General features: G+C 48.8%; 1 protein-coding gene across 1 annotated transcript in view; it reads left to right on the plus strand.

Annotated features, from left to right (window-relative positions):
* PRKCI (protein kinase C iota) overlaps positions 1 to 15,788 on the plus strand; it is a 210,894-nt gene extending 195,106 nt beyond the window's left edge. The window contains exon 18 of the mRNA XM_078666177.1: positions 13,829 to 15,788. Within this exon, the coding sequence (XP_078522303.1) occupies positions 13,829 to 13,916 (88 nt within the window). The 3' untranslated portion in view covers positions 13,917 to 15,788. The remainder of the gene's footprint in view (positions 1 to 13,828) is intronic.
* Positions 15,789 to 16,089: the final 301 nt, after the last annotated feature.

The raw sequence follows: 16,089 nt of genomic DNA on the forward strand, positions 1-16,089 counted from the left end.
CCCGGAGCAATCAAAAATAATCTCTTACAGTGTCAAAAAATGCAGAAAATGCATAGACACTTAAGAGAGAATTTAAAGACAGATAATGCAGCCAAAAGGCTACACTGTCCAGTACTTCAACTAGAAATTTCCACCATAAAATCCACAAAACAGCAAAGCCTGTACAGATTTCCCTTGCTTAACAGCAAAATCCCTCAGGAATGATAGAGAGAAGAACCTGGACAGACAAGCCCCATAGGCTGCCATTATGTGGCTTAATTAGGATACTGTGCCTTTAAGAGAACCTTCCAGAACCTTCTCTCAGTATCCCAGAATGCATAGCAGGTCCAACTTAGCCTCAGTTCTTTTTTCCGGCTCCTGCAAGCAGGACCCTGGAGCATTGAGCTCTCCCTTTCAAGGGTTTTTGTTGGTGTTTTACACTGATTTCGATTTTTGGTACTTTTAAAGTACTCTGGTGACTTTCTTTCTGTGTTTCTGCACTCTTTTTTGTCCAATAATGCCTGCATTATTCGACAAGTGCCCTGAGTGCTCAAGAAAGAAGGCCAAGACAGACTCCCATGAGGTCTGTATTCTCTGCCTTCCCTCTTCCCACATCCCTGAGGAGTGTAGGATCTGCAGAAGCTTCTCTGGAAGGACCCTGAAGGAGAGGAAGAAGATCAGGCTTCAGGGGCTTGAGGAGAGGAAGCTGAAGGCACGAGGTGGGTCAGGAGGGGCTCCTTCTACCCATGCTGAGGCCTCTGGGGGGCTCCCCAGGGGCAGGAAGACCAGCCCGCGCCCAAGGTCTCCGTCTGGGTCAGTTGCGCTGACCACGACGTCGAGGGGACGGTCAACGGCCAGTTCCAGGTCTCCCCAGGGCTCTGGGTCGAGAAAACGTCGCCCGTCGACGTCGAGGAACGTGTTCCGGCCGCCGTCGAAGCCGGTGTCGATATCCTCGTCGTCGCTGTCGGCGTCGAGTGATCGACATCGGAGGGCCCGGCGTCGGCGCTCGCCGTCGAGGCGACACCGCCGTTCGCCGTCGAGGACATCGTCGTCGAGGGGATCCTCGTCGTCAAGGTCGCCGTCGAGACAAAAGGCATCTCCGGCGCCGAAGAGGTCGACGTCGAAGCATTCCAAAAGGCCGACGTCGAGACGGTCGAGAAGATCGACGTCGAGAAGGTCGGAGAGGTCGACGTCGAGGAGATCCAAAGGGTCGCCGTCGAAGCGATCCAGGAAGTCGACGTCGAGACCGGCGAAGAGGTCGAGGTCGCCGTCGAGGCACCATCGCCCGTCGTCGAGGTTTCGTGGCTCGTCGATCTGGTCGGGGTCGACGTCGAGACGAAGACACGGTTCGACGTCGAGGAGTGTGATTCGGTCGACGCCGAAGGACCGTTCGACGTCGAGGGGACATCGGTCGTCGTCTGGACACCGGTCTTCAGCGTCTGTAGGTCCTAAGGACAGGCCCAGGACTGTGGGGGGCTCCCCACTCTCTGGTAGAGGTGATGGCTCGCCGGGACCGGCGCATTCCGGGGTGGATACTCCGATGAAGCCGTCTACGCCTCCTCCGCGGCCTGCTGTGCCGAAGGGTCCTCCTCCGAAGGCCCCTACCCCGCCTCCGAAGCCGGCTCCGCGGGACCCGCGTCCGGTTGCCCCTCCACCCCCGATCCCACCGAGGGAGGTGTCGATGCCTAAGTTCCCGACGCCTCCGAAGAAGACTCCTAAGAAGCCTGGAGCTCCTGACCCTGGGAGGCCGAAGGAGCGTCCGAGGCCCAAGAGGTCGAGGTCTCGCTCGGGGAGACGGGACAGATCGAGGAGTGGCCGCGGATCTTCATCACGATCCAGGCATCATCACAAGAGACGTCGGTCCAGGTCACGTTCTCCTTCTGGGACCCGTTCCTACTCGCCCACGCTGTCCGATTCGCCGGAGACTAGGGTGTCTCCGATAGACGATATTAGCACATTTCAGGAGGTTCTCCTGCGTGGTGCGGCGAAGTTGGGCATTGAGGTTGAAGCGCCTACGGCTTCTACCTCGGTAATCTTTGAGACTTTACACAAGAGGCACTTGTCTCGCCCCCTGTTACCTCTGGTGCCGGGGCTCCTTGAGCCCGCCGAACAGCTATTCCTGACGCCGGCGACGGTGAGATCTGTCCCTTCCAGGATACTGAAAAAGTACAGGGCTCCGGACTCAGACCCAGCCTTCTTGAGGAAAGACCCGGTACCGGATTCAGTCATCGTGACTGCTGCTCGGAAGCTTCATTCCACCTCCCCTGCGTCCACGGTGCCTCCGGACAAGGAGAGCCGGTGGATCGATTCTGCTGGTCGCAAGGCGTGTGGGACATCCGCCTCGTCCATGAAGGCAGCCAGTGACTCGGCTTTGCTGGGACGTTACGACCGGTCCCTTTGGGACTCGATGGAGCAGTTCGCAGACCTCGTCCCTCGAGACCGCAAGGAGGACTTTGTGGAGATCGTCAAGGAGGGGATGTTGGTCTCTAATCAGGCCATCGGCGCTGCAGCAGACATATCGTTGCTGTCCGCGCACGGATATTGCCACGGGATTCACCAGAGACGCCATGCTTGGCTCAGGTTGACATCGTTGAAACCGGAGGCACAGCAACGCGTGGCGAATCTCCCGTTTTCCGGAGATACCCTCTTCGGGAAGCACGCGGATGATGAGATGGCCAGGATGAAGGCCGAAGCGGAGACCCTGACGGCAGTGGGCCTGGAAAAGCCCAAGGAAAAGAAACCCTTCCGACAGTACCAGCGTCGGTTTGGGGCGCAGGGTCGTGGAAGGGGGCAGTCTGCTGGTCAACATCAACAGCGGCAGCAGCAGCAGCAGTACAGGCAGCCCTTCCAGAAGCGACAGGGTGGTAGAGGTCGTCAACAGTCCTCTACCGCGACCAAGGGCCCGGCCGGGTCCCGTCCCTGAGCTGTTACTTCCCCCTCGTCCGTTACCCGCTCCGGTGGGGGGAAGCGTTCAATTTTTTCTGGCAGAGTGGAGAAAAATTACTCAGGACAAGTGGGTGCTGAATATTGTTTGCAATGGATACAGTCTACGTTTCACCAGCCCTCCTCCATCGATTCCTCCCGTCAGCTCGCAGTATCAACTGCGCGAGCTTCAGACGGAGGCGGACGTTCTGCTAAGGAAAAGGGCGATCGAAGACGTACCTCTGTCTCAAAGAGGAAGAGGTCTGTACTCTCGGTTCTTTCTTGTCCGCAAGAAGGACAAAAACGAGTTCAGGCCCATTCTGGATTTGCGGCAGGCAAACAAGTGGATTCGCAGAGAAAAGTTTCGCATGCTGTCGTTGCATCAGATCTACCCTCAGCTGCAACGGGGAGACTGGATGTGTGCCATAGATCTACAGGACGCATACTTCCACGTGCCCATTGCATGCAAACACAGAAAATTTCTGCGCTTTCAAGTCGGCACCAATCACTATCAGTACACGGTGCTACCCTTCGGACTGAAGTCTGCACCCAGGACATTCTCAAAATGTATGGCAGTGGTAGCGGCACACCTGAGGAAGAACAAGGTGTTTGTCTACCCGTACCTGGACGATTGGTTGATCAAAGCCTCCTCCTTCTCGGAAGCTCGAGCACACTTCCAGAAGACGTGCGTTCTCTTGAACAGGCTGGGGTTGCACATCAACATGTCCAAGTCGGTCCCGATTCCGGTGCAGTGCATCCAGTACTTGGGGGCCTCCATCAATACGCTGTCAGCAAGCGTGTCTCCTTCGGAAGAGCGACGTTTATCACTCGTTCGGAAGGCTCAGGCTCTCATGAAAACTCCGTCTACGACGGTGAGGACCGTGTCTTCTCTACTGGGATCGATGGCCTCTTGCATTTTTCTCACTCCTCACGCACGGCTACAGATGCGTCCTCTGCAGGAGTGCTTGGAGGATCAGTGGGACCAGAGGAGAGGTTCTTGGGACGACAGGATACGACTGTCTCTACATGCTCTTCAGTCTCTGAAGTGGTGGTGCTCGAAGGAGAATCTCCTCAGAGGCGTTCCCTTCCACAAGGACATTCCCACACAGACCATCGTGACGGATGCGTCTCTCCTAGGTTGGGGGGCGCATTCCGGAGATCTGCAAATTCAAGGGACGTGGTCCCCGACGGAGTCCACGTACCACATCAATTTCCTGGAACTGAGAGCTGTTCACTTGGCACTGAAGGCCTTTCATCCGTCCTTTCAGACCAACTCTCTGCTTGTTCAGACGGACAACACGACTACGATGTATTACCTCAACAAGCAGGGGGGCTCGAGATCGCGCACTCTGTCGCAGGAGGCGCAGGCGATCTGGCACTGGCTTCTGGCTCGAGGACTGTCGATAACGGCCACCCATCTGCCAGGTGTGCAGAATGTTCAGGCAGACGAGCTGAGCAGAATCGTGCAGGAAAACCACGAATGGGTCATAAACGACGAAGTACTAGGAGAAGTCTTCGCAAGGTGGGGAACTCCAGACGTAGATCTGTTTGCCACCGCCGAAAACAGCAAATGCCGAGGCTTCGCCTCCAGGTACTACCAGCCAGGGACGCTGGGGAACGCGTTATGGATCAACTGGTCGAACAGCTTTCTGTACGTTTTTCCACCAATTCCCCTGATTCCGGCGGTTCTCATCAAGCTGTCTCAATCCAGGGCGAGAATGATTCTGATTGCCCCGGAATGGCCCAGACAGTGGTGGTTCACGGACCTGCTTCACCGATCTCTCCTTCCTCACATGAAGCTGCCGTGCAGGCCGGACCTTCTCACGAAGTTCGGGGGGCGGATGGTGCACCCCAACCTCTCGTCTTTGAGTTTGGCGGCATGGCTCCTGAAATAGTGCAATATGGCCATCTGAATCTCCCAGAGGATTGTATGGGCATACTGAAGGAGGCTAAGCGACCTTCCACTAGGACTTCCTATGCTTACAAGTGGAAGAGGTTTTGCATCTGGTGCAAGTCTAAGAACTATGACCCTACGTCATGCAAGGAAGATGTCATCCTTCCATATCTGCTTCATCTGGCGCAGTCGGGCCTTAATGTCCATTCCATTAAGGTTCATCTGGCTGCTTTGACTGCCTACAGGAAAGGCCCTTCACAGACTTCCTTTTTCCAGATCCCTGTGATCAAAGATTTTTTGGAAGGCTTGAAGAAAGTGTTCCCTCCTGTCAGGCTTCCTTCGCCTTCATGGGACTTGAATGTGGTGCTGTCCAGATTGATGAAGGAGCCTTTTGAACCCATTCATAAGGCTTCGTTGCAGCACCTGTCCTGGAAGGCGGCGTTCCTCGTGGCCATTACATCGGCCCGCAGGGTGAGTGAGATTCAGGCATTGTGTTGCCAAGAACCTTATACTGTATTTCATAATGCTAAAGTTGTTATGCGTACTCACCCTAAGTTTCTTCCCAAGGTTGTTTCTGATTTTCATATCAATCAGACTATCACTTTGCCTACGTTCTTTCAGAATCCTTCATCTCCGGCGGAAAGGTCTTTACATTCCCTGGATGTGCGGAGGGTGCTGAAGTTTTATCTTGATAAGACTAAAGATATTCGTAGGTCAGACCAATTGTTCGTCAATTATGGCTCAGTCAGGACAGGTCTTGCTACCTCTAAACAGTCCATCTCGAGGTGGATTGTGTCCTGCATACAGTTGTGTTACTACAAAGCTAATAAGACCTTAGGAGGTAAGCCTAAGGCTCATTCCACCAGGGGCAAAGCTGCTACGACAGCTATGCTCCGTAATGTTCCCATTGCAGAGATCTGCAAGGCGGCCACTTGGAAGTCGGTCCATACCTTTGCTAAGCATTACTGCCTGGACACTGATGCCAGGGCAGACGCTCAGGTTGGGCAGGCTTCGCTGCGGAATCTGTTCGCACAGTAGTGGCGTTATTTTATTCTCCACCGCCGCTTGGTGTGGGGATGGGCTTGCCATTCTATTCACTAGATTATGACTATACACAGAGATCCCCTACTACAGAAGGAGTAGTTTCTGTCCTGTAACTCCAGTTCTGTAGTAGGGGTATCTCTGTTATAGTCATAAGCGCCCTCCCGCCTCCCCGGTGGAGTGTTGTTCATGATCATAATGCTACAGGTCTGGCGTTTCCTACGCCCTCGAAAAGAACTGAGGCTAAGTTGGACCTGCTATGCATTCTGGGATACTGAGAGAAGGTTCTGGAAGGTTCTCTTAAAGGCACAGTATCCTAATTAAGCCACATAATGGCAGCCTATGGGGCTTGTCTGTCCAGGTTCTTCTCTCTATCATTCCTGAGGGATTTTGCTGTTAAGCAAGGGAAATCTGTACAGGCTTTGCTGTTTTGTGGATTTTATGGTGGAAATTTCTAGTTGAAGTACTGGACAGTGTAGCCTTTTGGCTGCATTATCTGTCTTTAAATTCTCTCTTAAGTGTCTATGCATTTTCTGCATTTTTTGACACTGTAAGAGATTATTTTTGATTGCTCCGGGGTCCACGCACATGGGCGGGACTATTCACTAGATTATGACTATAACAGAGATACCCCTACTACAGAACTGGAGTTACAGGACAGAAACTACTCCTTACAACTCATCAATAGCGCCTCAAGCTGCTCACTCTCCTTCTCCCCCACCCCCCACCCCATCCGACTTGTTTTTCTTTTAACTGTACCCCAACCGAAACGGACTCAGAAGGATGAAAGGCTTTTGCATGCGACTACCCAACTCATGCGAGCACCCCCCCAGTTCTTCCTGCGCCCCGCCGATTACCACCCCCCCCCCGCCCCCCCGCCCCCCCGCCCCCCCCCCCCCCCCCCCCCCCCGCATTCCTTCACTTCCATTGAACCACGCAGCCCGGGACACAATCCCCCTGCACCCATCCCCCTTTAGCCTCCTCCCGAGCCATGCGATCCTCCCCACGTCCCTCACTCATCCAAATTTGAACCCAACCCCGCTTACTGAAACTTCAGCTTCTCTCCCCACTCTCCACCACAAGCCCCCGCTAGCACATCGATCACGGGGGTGAAATATTCAGTTCACACTATTTATTTTGCTGATTTCTTCGTTTTCTTAGGTGCAAACCGCGTGCGCATTATAAACACTTTTTATTTGTCCTCTCTTTTGTGTGTTCTGTTACATTATATCTTTCCTTCCACTGTTATCTCCCTCGACTTACATGCGAAGCAAGCGCCCGTCACAAACAGGCTGTCTAGTCTCTCTTTAGTTTGCTGGCGCCATTCAATTCACACTATTTGTTTTTCTGCCATCTCCTTCTACTTACATGCAAAGCGAGTGCGTACTTCAAACACTTTGTATGGCCTCTGTTTAGTCTGCTGTCTACATTAAAATCACACTTGAATTTTAGGTTACCTTCATTTGCTAGTATACACATCGGGCGTGTATTACAAACAGTTGTATATTATATGTAGCTTTTGCAAGCACAAGTGATGTTGTTTACCTATATCTTAATGTCGATTAGAGCTGCTTATCATTAAAATATATAAAACCATTGATAGTATAAGGCATTTATTTTTTATATTTTTCTATGAATCGTCATGTGTAATATAAAACAAACTGATGTGTATAAACACATGCGCTCAGTGTTACAGTAGCGGACCATATTAATGCGATCTTCCTTGGTCTAATTTTTGCTGAGGCGGTTAAATAGGGTACTCTGTGGCAAAGGACCTTTGTTTTATATATCTTCCGCTTTTATTGTATCAGCATGGGGTCTGGCTTGTTAAAAGAACCATAACAAGAGCTGAGCCATACAAAGATGTTGCGCGTAAATCGGGGAACACTTGTCATGTAAACATACGAGAAAGATCATTCAAAATTAAAAAAGTTATTTATTTTTTAGCATTAGAATTTTATTTTGATGGACATTTATTGAAAGAAATTGTTTCAAATATGAAGCCTTCAAGAAAACCCCTGTACTCTAAAAACATTGCCACGCAACGCCACTCACCCACGCAACGCCACTCACCCACGCAACGCCACTCACCCACGCAACGCCACTCACCCACGCAACGCCACTCACCCACGCAACGCCACTCACCCACGCAACGCCACTCACCCACGCAACGCCACTCACCCACGCAACGCCACTCACCCACGCAACGCCACTCACCCACGCAACGCCACTCACCCACGCAACGCCACTCACCCACGCAACGCCACTCACCCACGCAACGCCACTCACCCACGCAACGCCACTCACCCACGCAACGCCACTCACCCACGCAACGCCACTCACCCACGCAACGCCACTCACCCACGCAACGCCACTCACCCACGCAACGCCACTCACCCACGCAACGCCACTCAGCCACGCAACGCCACTCAGCCACGCAACGCCACTCAGCCACGCAACGCCACGCAACGCCACTCAGCCACGCAACGCCACTCAGCCACGCAACGCCAATCAGCCACGCAACGCCACTCAGCCACGCAACGCCACTCAGCCACGCAACGCCACTCAGCCACGCAACGCCACTCAGCCACGCAACGCCACTCAGCCACGCAACGCCACTCAGCCACGCAACGCCACTCAGCCACGCAACGCCACTCAGCCACGCAACGCCACTCAGCCACGCAACGCCACTCAGCCACGCAACGCCACTCAGCCACGCAACGCCACTCAGCCACGCAACGCCACTCAGCCACGCAACGCCACTCATCCATTTGCAAAACGAAAAATGTCAAACTCTTCTATTGCGAGACCTATTGCATTTTCAATGCTTGTTACACCTATAGTATGAAGTGCCTGTCGGCTTTTCTACTATCGGCGGATGTGGAAAGAAAACCATTAGTTCTGTGGTTTGGTTAAGATGGAAAGAAGAGACCACCTTGGGTAGGAACTTTGGATTAGTCCGAAGGACTACCCTGTGAGAATGTACTTTGAAAACAGGTTCTTCTAAAGTTAACGGGTTCGGACATGCTTCCCTGAAGCTCTGAGTCGATGCCGCGTGGCAGACTTGTTCTGAGCCTCTTGAGATTCCCTTCTCAGCATCGCTGACCCCCAACAGCAGCGTCAACCCTATCTACATCCCTGACTCCAATATGGAGCCAGATCGGTAGCGTCCCTCCCCGGCACCACATGGAACCATGCCTTCCTAGTCTGAGCCAGTGCCCTTTTCTTTTGATAGGCCTGGAGAGGGAGACTTCTGGTAGGGTACTGAGTACCCTTATGGATACAACAACCACCTTGATTAACCAGAGGACAACTGGTACGAGGAACTGGTGGAGGCTAGTGTTTTGGACACCTCACCAGACACTGGCTTGGTGTCTCCTCCCACCGTGGCTACAGAGGATGGAATTTTGGTGCAGAGTACGGTTGCAGTCCTGGACCTTCAGCTACGCTTGGTGGCAGTCAAGACGAAGGTCTTGATGGAGGTGCTTCAGCAGGGAGTTGCCCCCTCCAAATCTCTACTCCCATTTAATGAACCCCTTTCAAATGTCTTGCTTTGGGCATGGTCCAAGCATGGCACAGGGGCTCCTATGCATAGTACATGTGCCCGCAGCCATCGCCCGCTCCTGGGGAACCCAGTTTCCTCACCCTGCATCCCACCCCAGAGAGCTTGGTGGACCAAGCCTCCAGCTCCCTAGTTAACCCTGTTGTGTTCCCTTCCTCTCCACCGGATAGCAAACCCAAAAGGCTGGACAACTTTGGCAAGAGACTGTTCTCTTAACCCAGCTTAGCACTGTGGTCGGTGTACACCAATGCCTTTTAGACCGATACACCCACATTGTGTGATATTCAGTTGTGCAAATGTTGCTCATGGTCTCGTAGAAAGCCCGAGCCATACTCATCCAAGCTATTGCTGATGGACAAGATACAGCAGAGTCCAACATTCAATGTGGGATGGACACTACTGGCATGCTAGGCAGAACGATTGCGTCACTGGTGGCATTTAGACGCCACACCTGCTTTAGAACCACTGTCTTTTCAAGTGATGTCCAACCTTTAATGGCTCTCGCTTTTTTGGAAAAAAGACTGACTCAGTGCTAGAACTCTTTAAAGGCATTCAGGCTACAGCCAGGTCTTTGTAGCGATCCATTGCCCTCCGCCAACCTGAGCTTGCCTTTCAACCTTATCCTAGCTAATCGCGTCCTTTCCCATCCATCCACCAAGGCCAACAGACTTCCCAGCCTTTTCATGACAGCGGTCGCTGCTGTTCCCTCATATCACATGGGACTACCAGACAGAGGTCGGGCTAGACCTCCTCCTCTCACCCTGCCCCAGCAGCCTCCAAAACACTTTGTTTGCCCTCATACCTGCACAGGCACCCAGTGGGAGGCAGGATTCACCATCACCTGCCCCACTGTCAGTCCATTACATCAGATAAGGGGGTACTCCAAGTCATCCAACAAGGTTACTCCATCACTTTCTTTTCACCCCAACACCCATGCCACCTTCTGGCGACCGGCTCATGGAGGACCATCTATTCTTGATCCGTTGGGAAATCTTGGCTGTTTTGGCCAAAGGAGCCATAGAGAGGGTGCCGGCATCAGAAGTAGGTCATGGTTGCTATTCCTGCTTCTTTCTGGTGTCCAAAACGATGGAGGCCTACGCCCTATTCTAGACCTGCGCCCCTTCAACTTCTTCCTGAAGTTGTTCAAGATGCTTCTATTGGCTCGGGTTCTGTCTATCCTCAACCCTAGAGACTGAATGGTAGCGCTGGACTTGCAGGACGCCTACTTCCACATCCCTGTCCTGTTTGCATATGTGTTTCCTGTCCTTCACCATGAGCTAAGAGCAGTATCAGTTGGCTGTGCTCCCGACCTTACCAGTGCCTCTCAGGTGTTCACCAAGGTGAAAGCAGTGGTAGCACTGCTCGTACCTCGATGACTGGCTGTTGAAGGTGCCCCCTACCTCCAGACTATGGCAGACCTCCTATACTTGCTGTGGTTCATAATCACCATGCCAAAGTCACTCCTCATTCCCTCTCGGACACTCCCTTTCATTGTAGCTATTCTGAACACAGTGCAGTTTTCTGGCCTATCCTACAGAATGGTGAGTCCAGGATTTTCAGGCTATTCTGATGTTTCTGCCTCTATCCTGGAATTAGCGGAGATTGTCTAAGGCTGCTCCTGCATCCTTCTAGTGACACATACCTATTGGCATATGTGGGTTCTGCAGTGGGACCTGAAGTTCCAATGGGTGCAGCATCAGAGGAACCTCTCTGACCCTATCCAGATCTCGGAGGAAACTGCAAAATGCGAGCAGTGGTGGATAATGAACGGCGATTTGGTCACCAGCACACCCCTCACTATCCCCAACCAGAGCTGACTGTAGTGAAAGATGTGTCACTCTTGGACTGGGGGGACCATCTGGGAGAGGTGGAGATCCGAGGACTCTGGTATCCGGCCGAGTCTCGGTTCCACATCAACTTGCTGGAGCTACGGGTGATCAGGCTTCCGTTGAAAGCCTTTCTTTTTCAATCAAGTGAAGTCTGGTGCAGGTGTTCATGGACAACACCACCGCCATATAGTACTTCAACAAACAGGGCGGGTGGGGTCATGGACCCTGTGTCAAGAGGACCTGAGTCTCGAGATACCTACAACATCAGGACATTTCCCTGGTGGTTCAACACGTGGCGGGCTCTCTGAATTCTGGAGCGGACTAATTCAACCATCTTTGTCTAGCTGATCATGAATACATCTCCATCCGGAGGTGGTGCAAGGTTGTTTTAAAGATTGGGAGAACCTTGGTTAGATCAGTTCACCACTGCCAAGAATGCGCAATGTCAGCAGTTCTACACGCTGGAGTTTCCAAGGCAGCTCTCGCTCTGAGACACTTCCTCTCATGTGGAGCTCAGGCCTCCTGTACGCCTTTCCACCGATACCACTCCAGCCAAGAGTTCTTAAGAAGATCAAGAATGACCAGGCCCAAATCATTCTGTGGCTTCGGATTAGGCACAGAGAGTTTGGTGCCCGAACTCTCGAACATGAGCGTCGGGCCTCTGAGCAGGGTGCCCCTCAGGAGGATCCTCTGTTGCAGGAGCAGATCATGGTGCTGCTCCCGAACCTGGGCGAGCTCTGTCTTCTTGCTTGGTGATTGAGCAGCGATAGATGACAGCTTTTGACCTTTCCCCGGAAGTCTGTTACGTTATTGTGGCAGCCAGGCGTCCCTCCACCAAGACTATACATCTGCTTTTTTGGACAAATTTGTGTGACATGGTATGCAGCCAAGAATGTTGACCCTCTTCCTGCACCAAGTTTGGTTTATTTTTTATCTGGCCTAGCAGGGCTCTGTTCTGGGCACTGTAAAAGGTTATCTTTCAGCCATTTCAGCTTTCTGGTCTCAACCTTTCTAATCTGGTCCCCCTTCGAGCCTCTAGACAACTGCCCACGCCATTTACTCACCATCTAAATGACTTTTCTGGCAGCCATATCTGCCAGAAGGGTCAGCGAACTGCAAGCGCACTCTGTACACCCTTCCTACACGACATTCTACCCAGACAAACAGGTTCTAGGAACTTGTGCCTTCTTTCTCCCAAAAGCAGTGGCACCTTTTTATGTGCCTCAAAATATCGCCCTACCTACCTTTTTTGCTCCGCCTCACCCTTCTAAAGAGCAGCTACTCTACCGCCCAGACTCAAAAAAGGCTTAGTCGTAAAACATGTATCGTACTAAAGAGTTCTGAGTGGACGATCAACACTTTGTTGGGTATGTCGGGGCAAAGAATAGAAAAGCTGTGCAGAAAAGGACAATCTCACGATGGATACATGTCTGTATAGAAATCTGTTACACATTGGCCATAGAAGCAACCCCCAGCGCTTGCTCTCTCATTCCACTAGACCCAACGCTGCGACTACTGCATTTGCTCACGGAGTCCCTGTCCTGGATATCCGTCAGGCATCTCTGCAAATGTTCACTAATCATTACTGCCTGGACAATCCTGTCCTTCATGATGGGCACTTTGCTCTTTTTGTCCTACAGGACATTTTGGTTTAATCTGTTTGAAGGTCCACCTCTGGGGTGGTATTGCATGGTAATCTAAGGTAAGGAATCTGTAGCTAGAAGTCTTTATCAGATGAACAAGTTACTTACCTTCTGTAATTCCATATCTGGTGGTGACTCTAGCCACAGATTCCTTATCAGTCCTCCCCTCTCTACGAACGAATATCTGCGCAGGGTCGCCCTTCTGAGGCCCCTAGTGCTTCTGGCATGGGAAGGTCGCAATAAAAGAAACTGTCTGTGCGCCTATATATGTACCATGCACAGCACTTGCAGCACAGCTGACACGGAGCAGAACAGCGTTAGAATACATTACTTGTCTGTTAGCATCTTCGTACTTTTAAACAAGCAACCCTATAGTCACCACTGTTCTCTGGGTCAATCAGGTTTGTTTGGAATCTTTGATTAATGCACATGTGCAGTTTTCCTCACTTAGGTTACTGGACCATTCACATGTTTCCAATATGTTCTGAAAGGACGTTTTTTTTTTTAATATGAAGACATACTAATTATGACTGCAGTTGTGAATTAAAACTTCAAACTTGTGGAGCATTATGGTTGCCTATTTTTTCCCCCATTACGAGAGCCTGTCTAAACATGCCTTTGGTGCAACATGTTTTCTTTTTTTTCTTTTTGGCCCTGTGAGCTTGTTTTCTTTCTCAGTGTGTGATAATAGCTTAAATAGCTTGATTGTGTACATGTTGCTAGAACATATGGGAAGCTACTGGAAGTACTGTATATTGCACAGAAGGTGTGCAGTAACAGAGTTGGTGTCTCTGTCTGTAGGGAGTCTGGTACCCGTGTGTTAAGAGTGACATTGTAGCTGTAGGGAGACATGGCCAGAATCATGAATAGAACTGTATATTTTCTTTCATTTGCAATATAGCATCTCATTTCATTCAGTAATGTGCTTGATTAATTTGATTTTTTTCTGTTTTCACAGGGACATTGTAAGAAAGATTGATCAGTCTGAATTTGAAGGCTTTGAATATATCAACCCTCTCCTGATGTCTGCTGAGGAATGTGTCTGATGTGCTTCGATTACTTAGTGGCCTCATTTATTTGCATCAGTTTGAGTCACATCCGGACAGTAAGAGTACAGCTAAACTTCAAATCAATCAACAGGCTATTTTTTTAACCTCCAACTCCTTGATTTATTACCAGTTTTTGAAGCACAAATTTCACTGCACAATTATGCAGCTTCAGAGCTTCCAAGACCTTGTTCCCCTTGCCGTTGAATAATGCCTTTGATTATTAGACTTTTTACGTCTTGAGATTTTGCTATGTATATACTTGCTTTTAAATTGTACTGAATTCTCAAGAATGCAACTCGGTTATGTAAACAAGTTTTCATAATTGTTCTCAATGTCAGTGCAGCTGGATCAGACTGTTTCTAATGTCTGGGCAAAGGTTGTAATAAATTTTTATGCTTTGGACTTGGTTATCTCATACATCATACAATTGACTTTGGTTCCGATTGTGTTTATCGAAACAACTCCAGTATATAAGATCATTCACTACTACTGGTATATATTAGTAGTGTATGGAATATTAACTAGGTAACGGAAAGGAACTGCATATTTACCAAACTGGTAATGCATATCTTAAAACATCTGTGTATATATTTGTTTTAATTCTTCATTTTAAAATATTTTATTAATACTTACAACATTAGCCTAGAAAGACTAAAAGGCGGAAATCTAGTTCTCAGATATGACATTGCTTATGCATTTGTTTATGCCACTAGCTGTACATAGCTCTTTGTTTTAAGTATTTAAATAAGTATACTGTATACACAAAACAATCTTATTCATCTGGGAAACCTCAAAACGGGTGCCAAATATTTTAAGATTTCTGTATTTCAATGTTATTGATCACCTGGTGCTGGTTTAAAAAATGCAAATTTCTTCCCTATTTGCTTTGCAGAATTATTTTATAAATGTTAAGTTAAATGTGCATGAATAATTACTGTGTGCTTTGACAACTCTTTGATAGCTATTATATAGTTCTAAATAGGCATGCAGAGTCACATCTTCATACTCATATGGGTCCTCAATGAATACTCCCAGCTTTTCTTTAAAGGCTTATGTTGTAAGTGTATGTAAAACCACTAAACAATTTTGTTCTCTGCATTTGTTTGAAAAAACAGACCTTGCAGTTAACTCTTTGTCAAGCACAAGCGTTCACCCCATTCATTAAACGTGATTAAGAAAATGTAAGTATTCTAAAACCAAATTAACATTATAGGGCCTGAAAAGATATGAATGGCATGTATTTGAATTCCATTGCCTGTTTGCTATTATGATAAACTCAATATGTACTGTACTTTCACACCTTCATGCATGAGTCAGAATGAATTGCCATTACATAAAGAGTTCCATCGGCAAAAGACTGATGATGTTTTTGTATAAAACCTTGCCTGTGCCTGTTTAGTAGCCAGGAATCTGTTTCAGAATCTGATGTAATGGTAGATTTTATTTTCGTGATTTGGGATTAAAGATTGACTTAGTGACACCGTTATGAACACAATATTTCATTTGTTATTCTTTTATATTGTTGAGGAAACCATAAGTTAGTGATGCATACATTTTATACACTATTTTCTTTACTTCACTATTTTGTACTTTTTACTTAACGTCTCAGATGTTCTTATTTTCATTAAAATATTGTCCTTATCTTTTATATTGTTTGTTTTGCCACCTTATGGATCTTGACACATAAAGTGAAATACATTAATAGTTTCAAAAACAATTGGAAAATGCATTTCACACACTGAAGGGTTCAGAACTACCATGAATGTACATTTATGTAATGAACTCTGATTGGCTAACTATATCAGTTTCTATATCCTGTACATGTCTTTTGTAAACAAATGTGACTTTATAAAAAAAGGTTCAGTTTGATTAGTGTTGTATTGTTTTTATTTCTAGGAACCTGAAAGTGAAAACGTATACAGATGTGTTTGCATGTGTGGCTTTGAGCTCAGATGTATCAAACGGTTTTACCCATTTTGCGTCTATGGGTAAATGTATTTGTGCATATGGCCCTCAGTAGTGTGGGAGGATGCCAAGTATGTTTGCCAAGTACCTTTAATAAATGAGTTCATTATTTTAATTGTTTCCCTAAAATTAGTCCTTTTGTGTTAATAGTAGACAGTACACTAGCAATACTAAATCAGTGTTTTTAATATTGAATGAACAAAAG

The sequence above is a fragment of the Lissotriton helveticus genome, chromosome 11 (genome assembly GCF_964261635.1).
Source record: "Lissotriton helveticus chromosome 11, aLisHel1.1, whole genome shotgun sequence".
Lineage (NCBI taxonomy): Eukaryota > Metazoa > Chordata > Amphibia > Caudata > Salamandridae > Lissotriton > Lissotriton helveticus.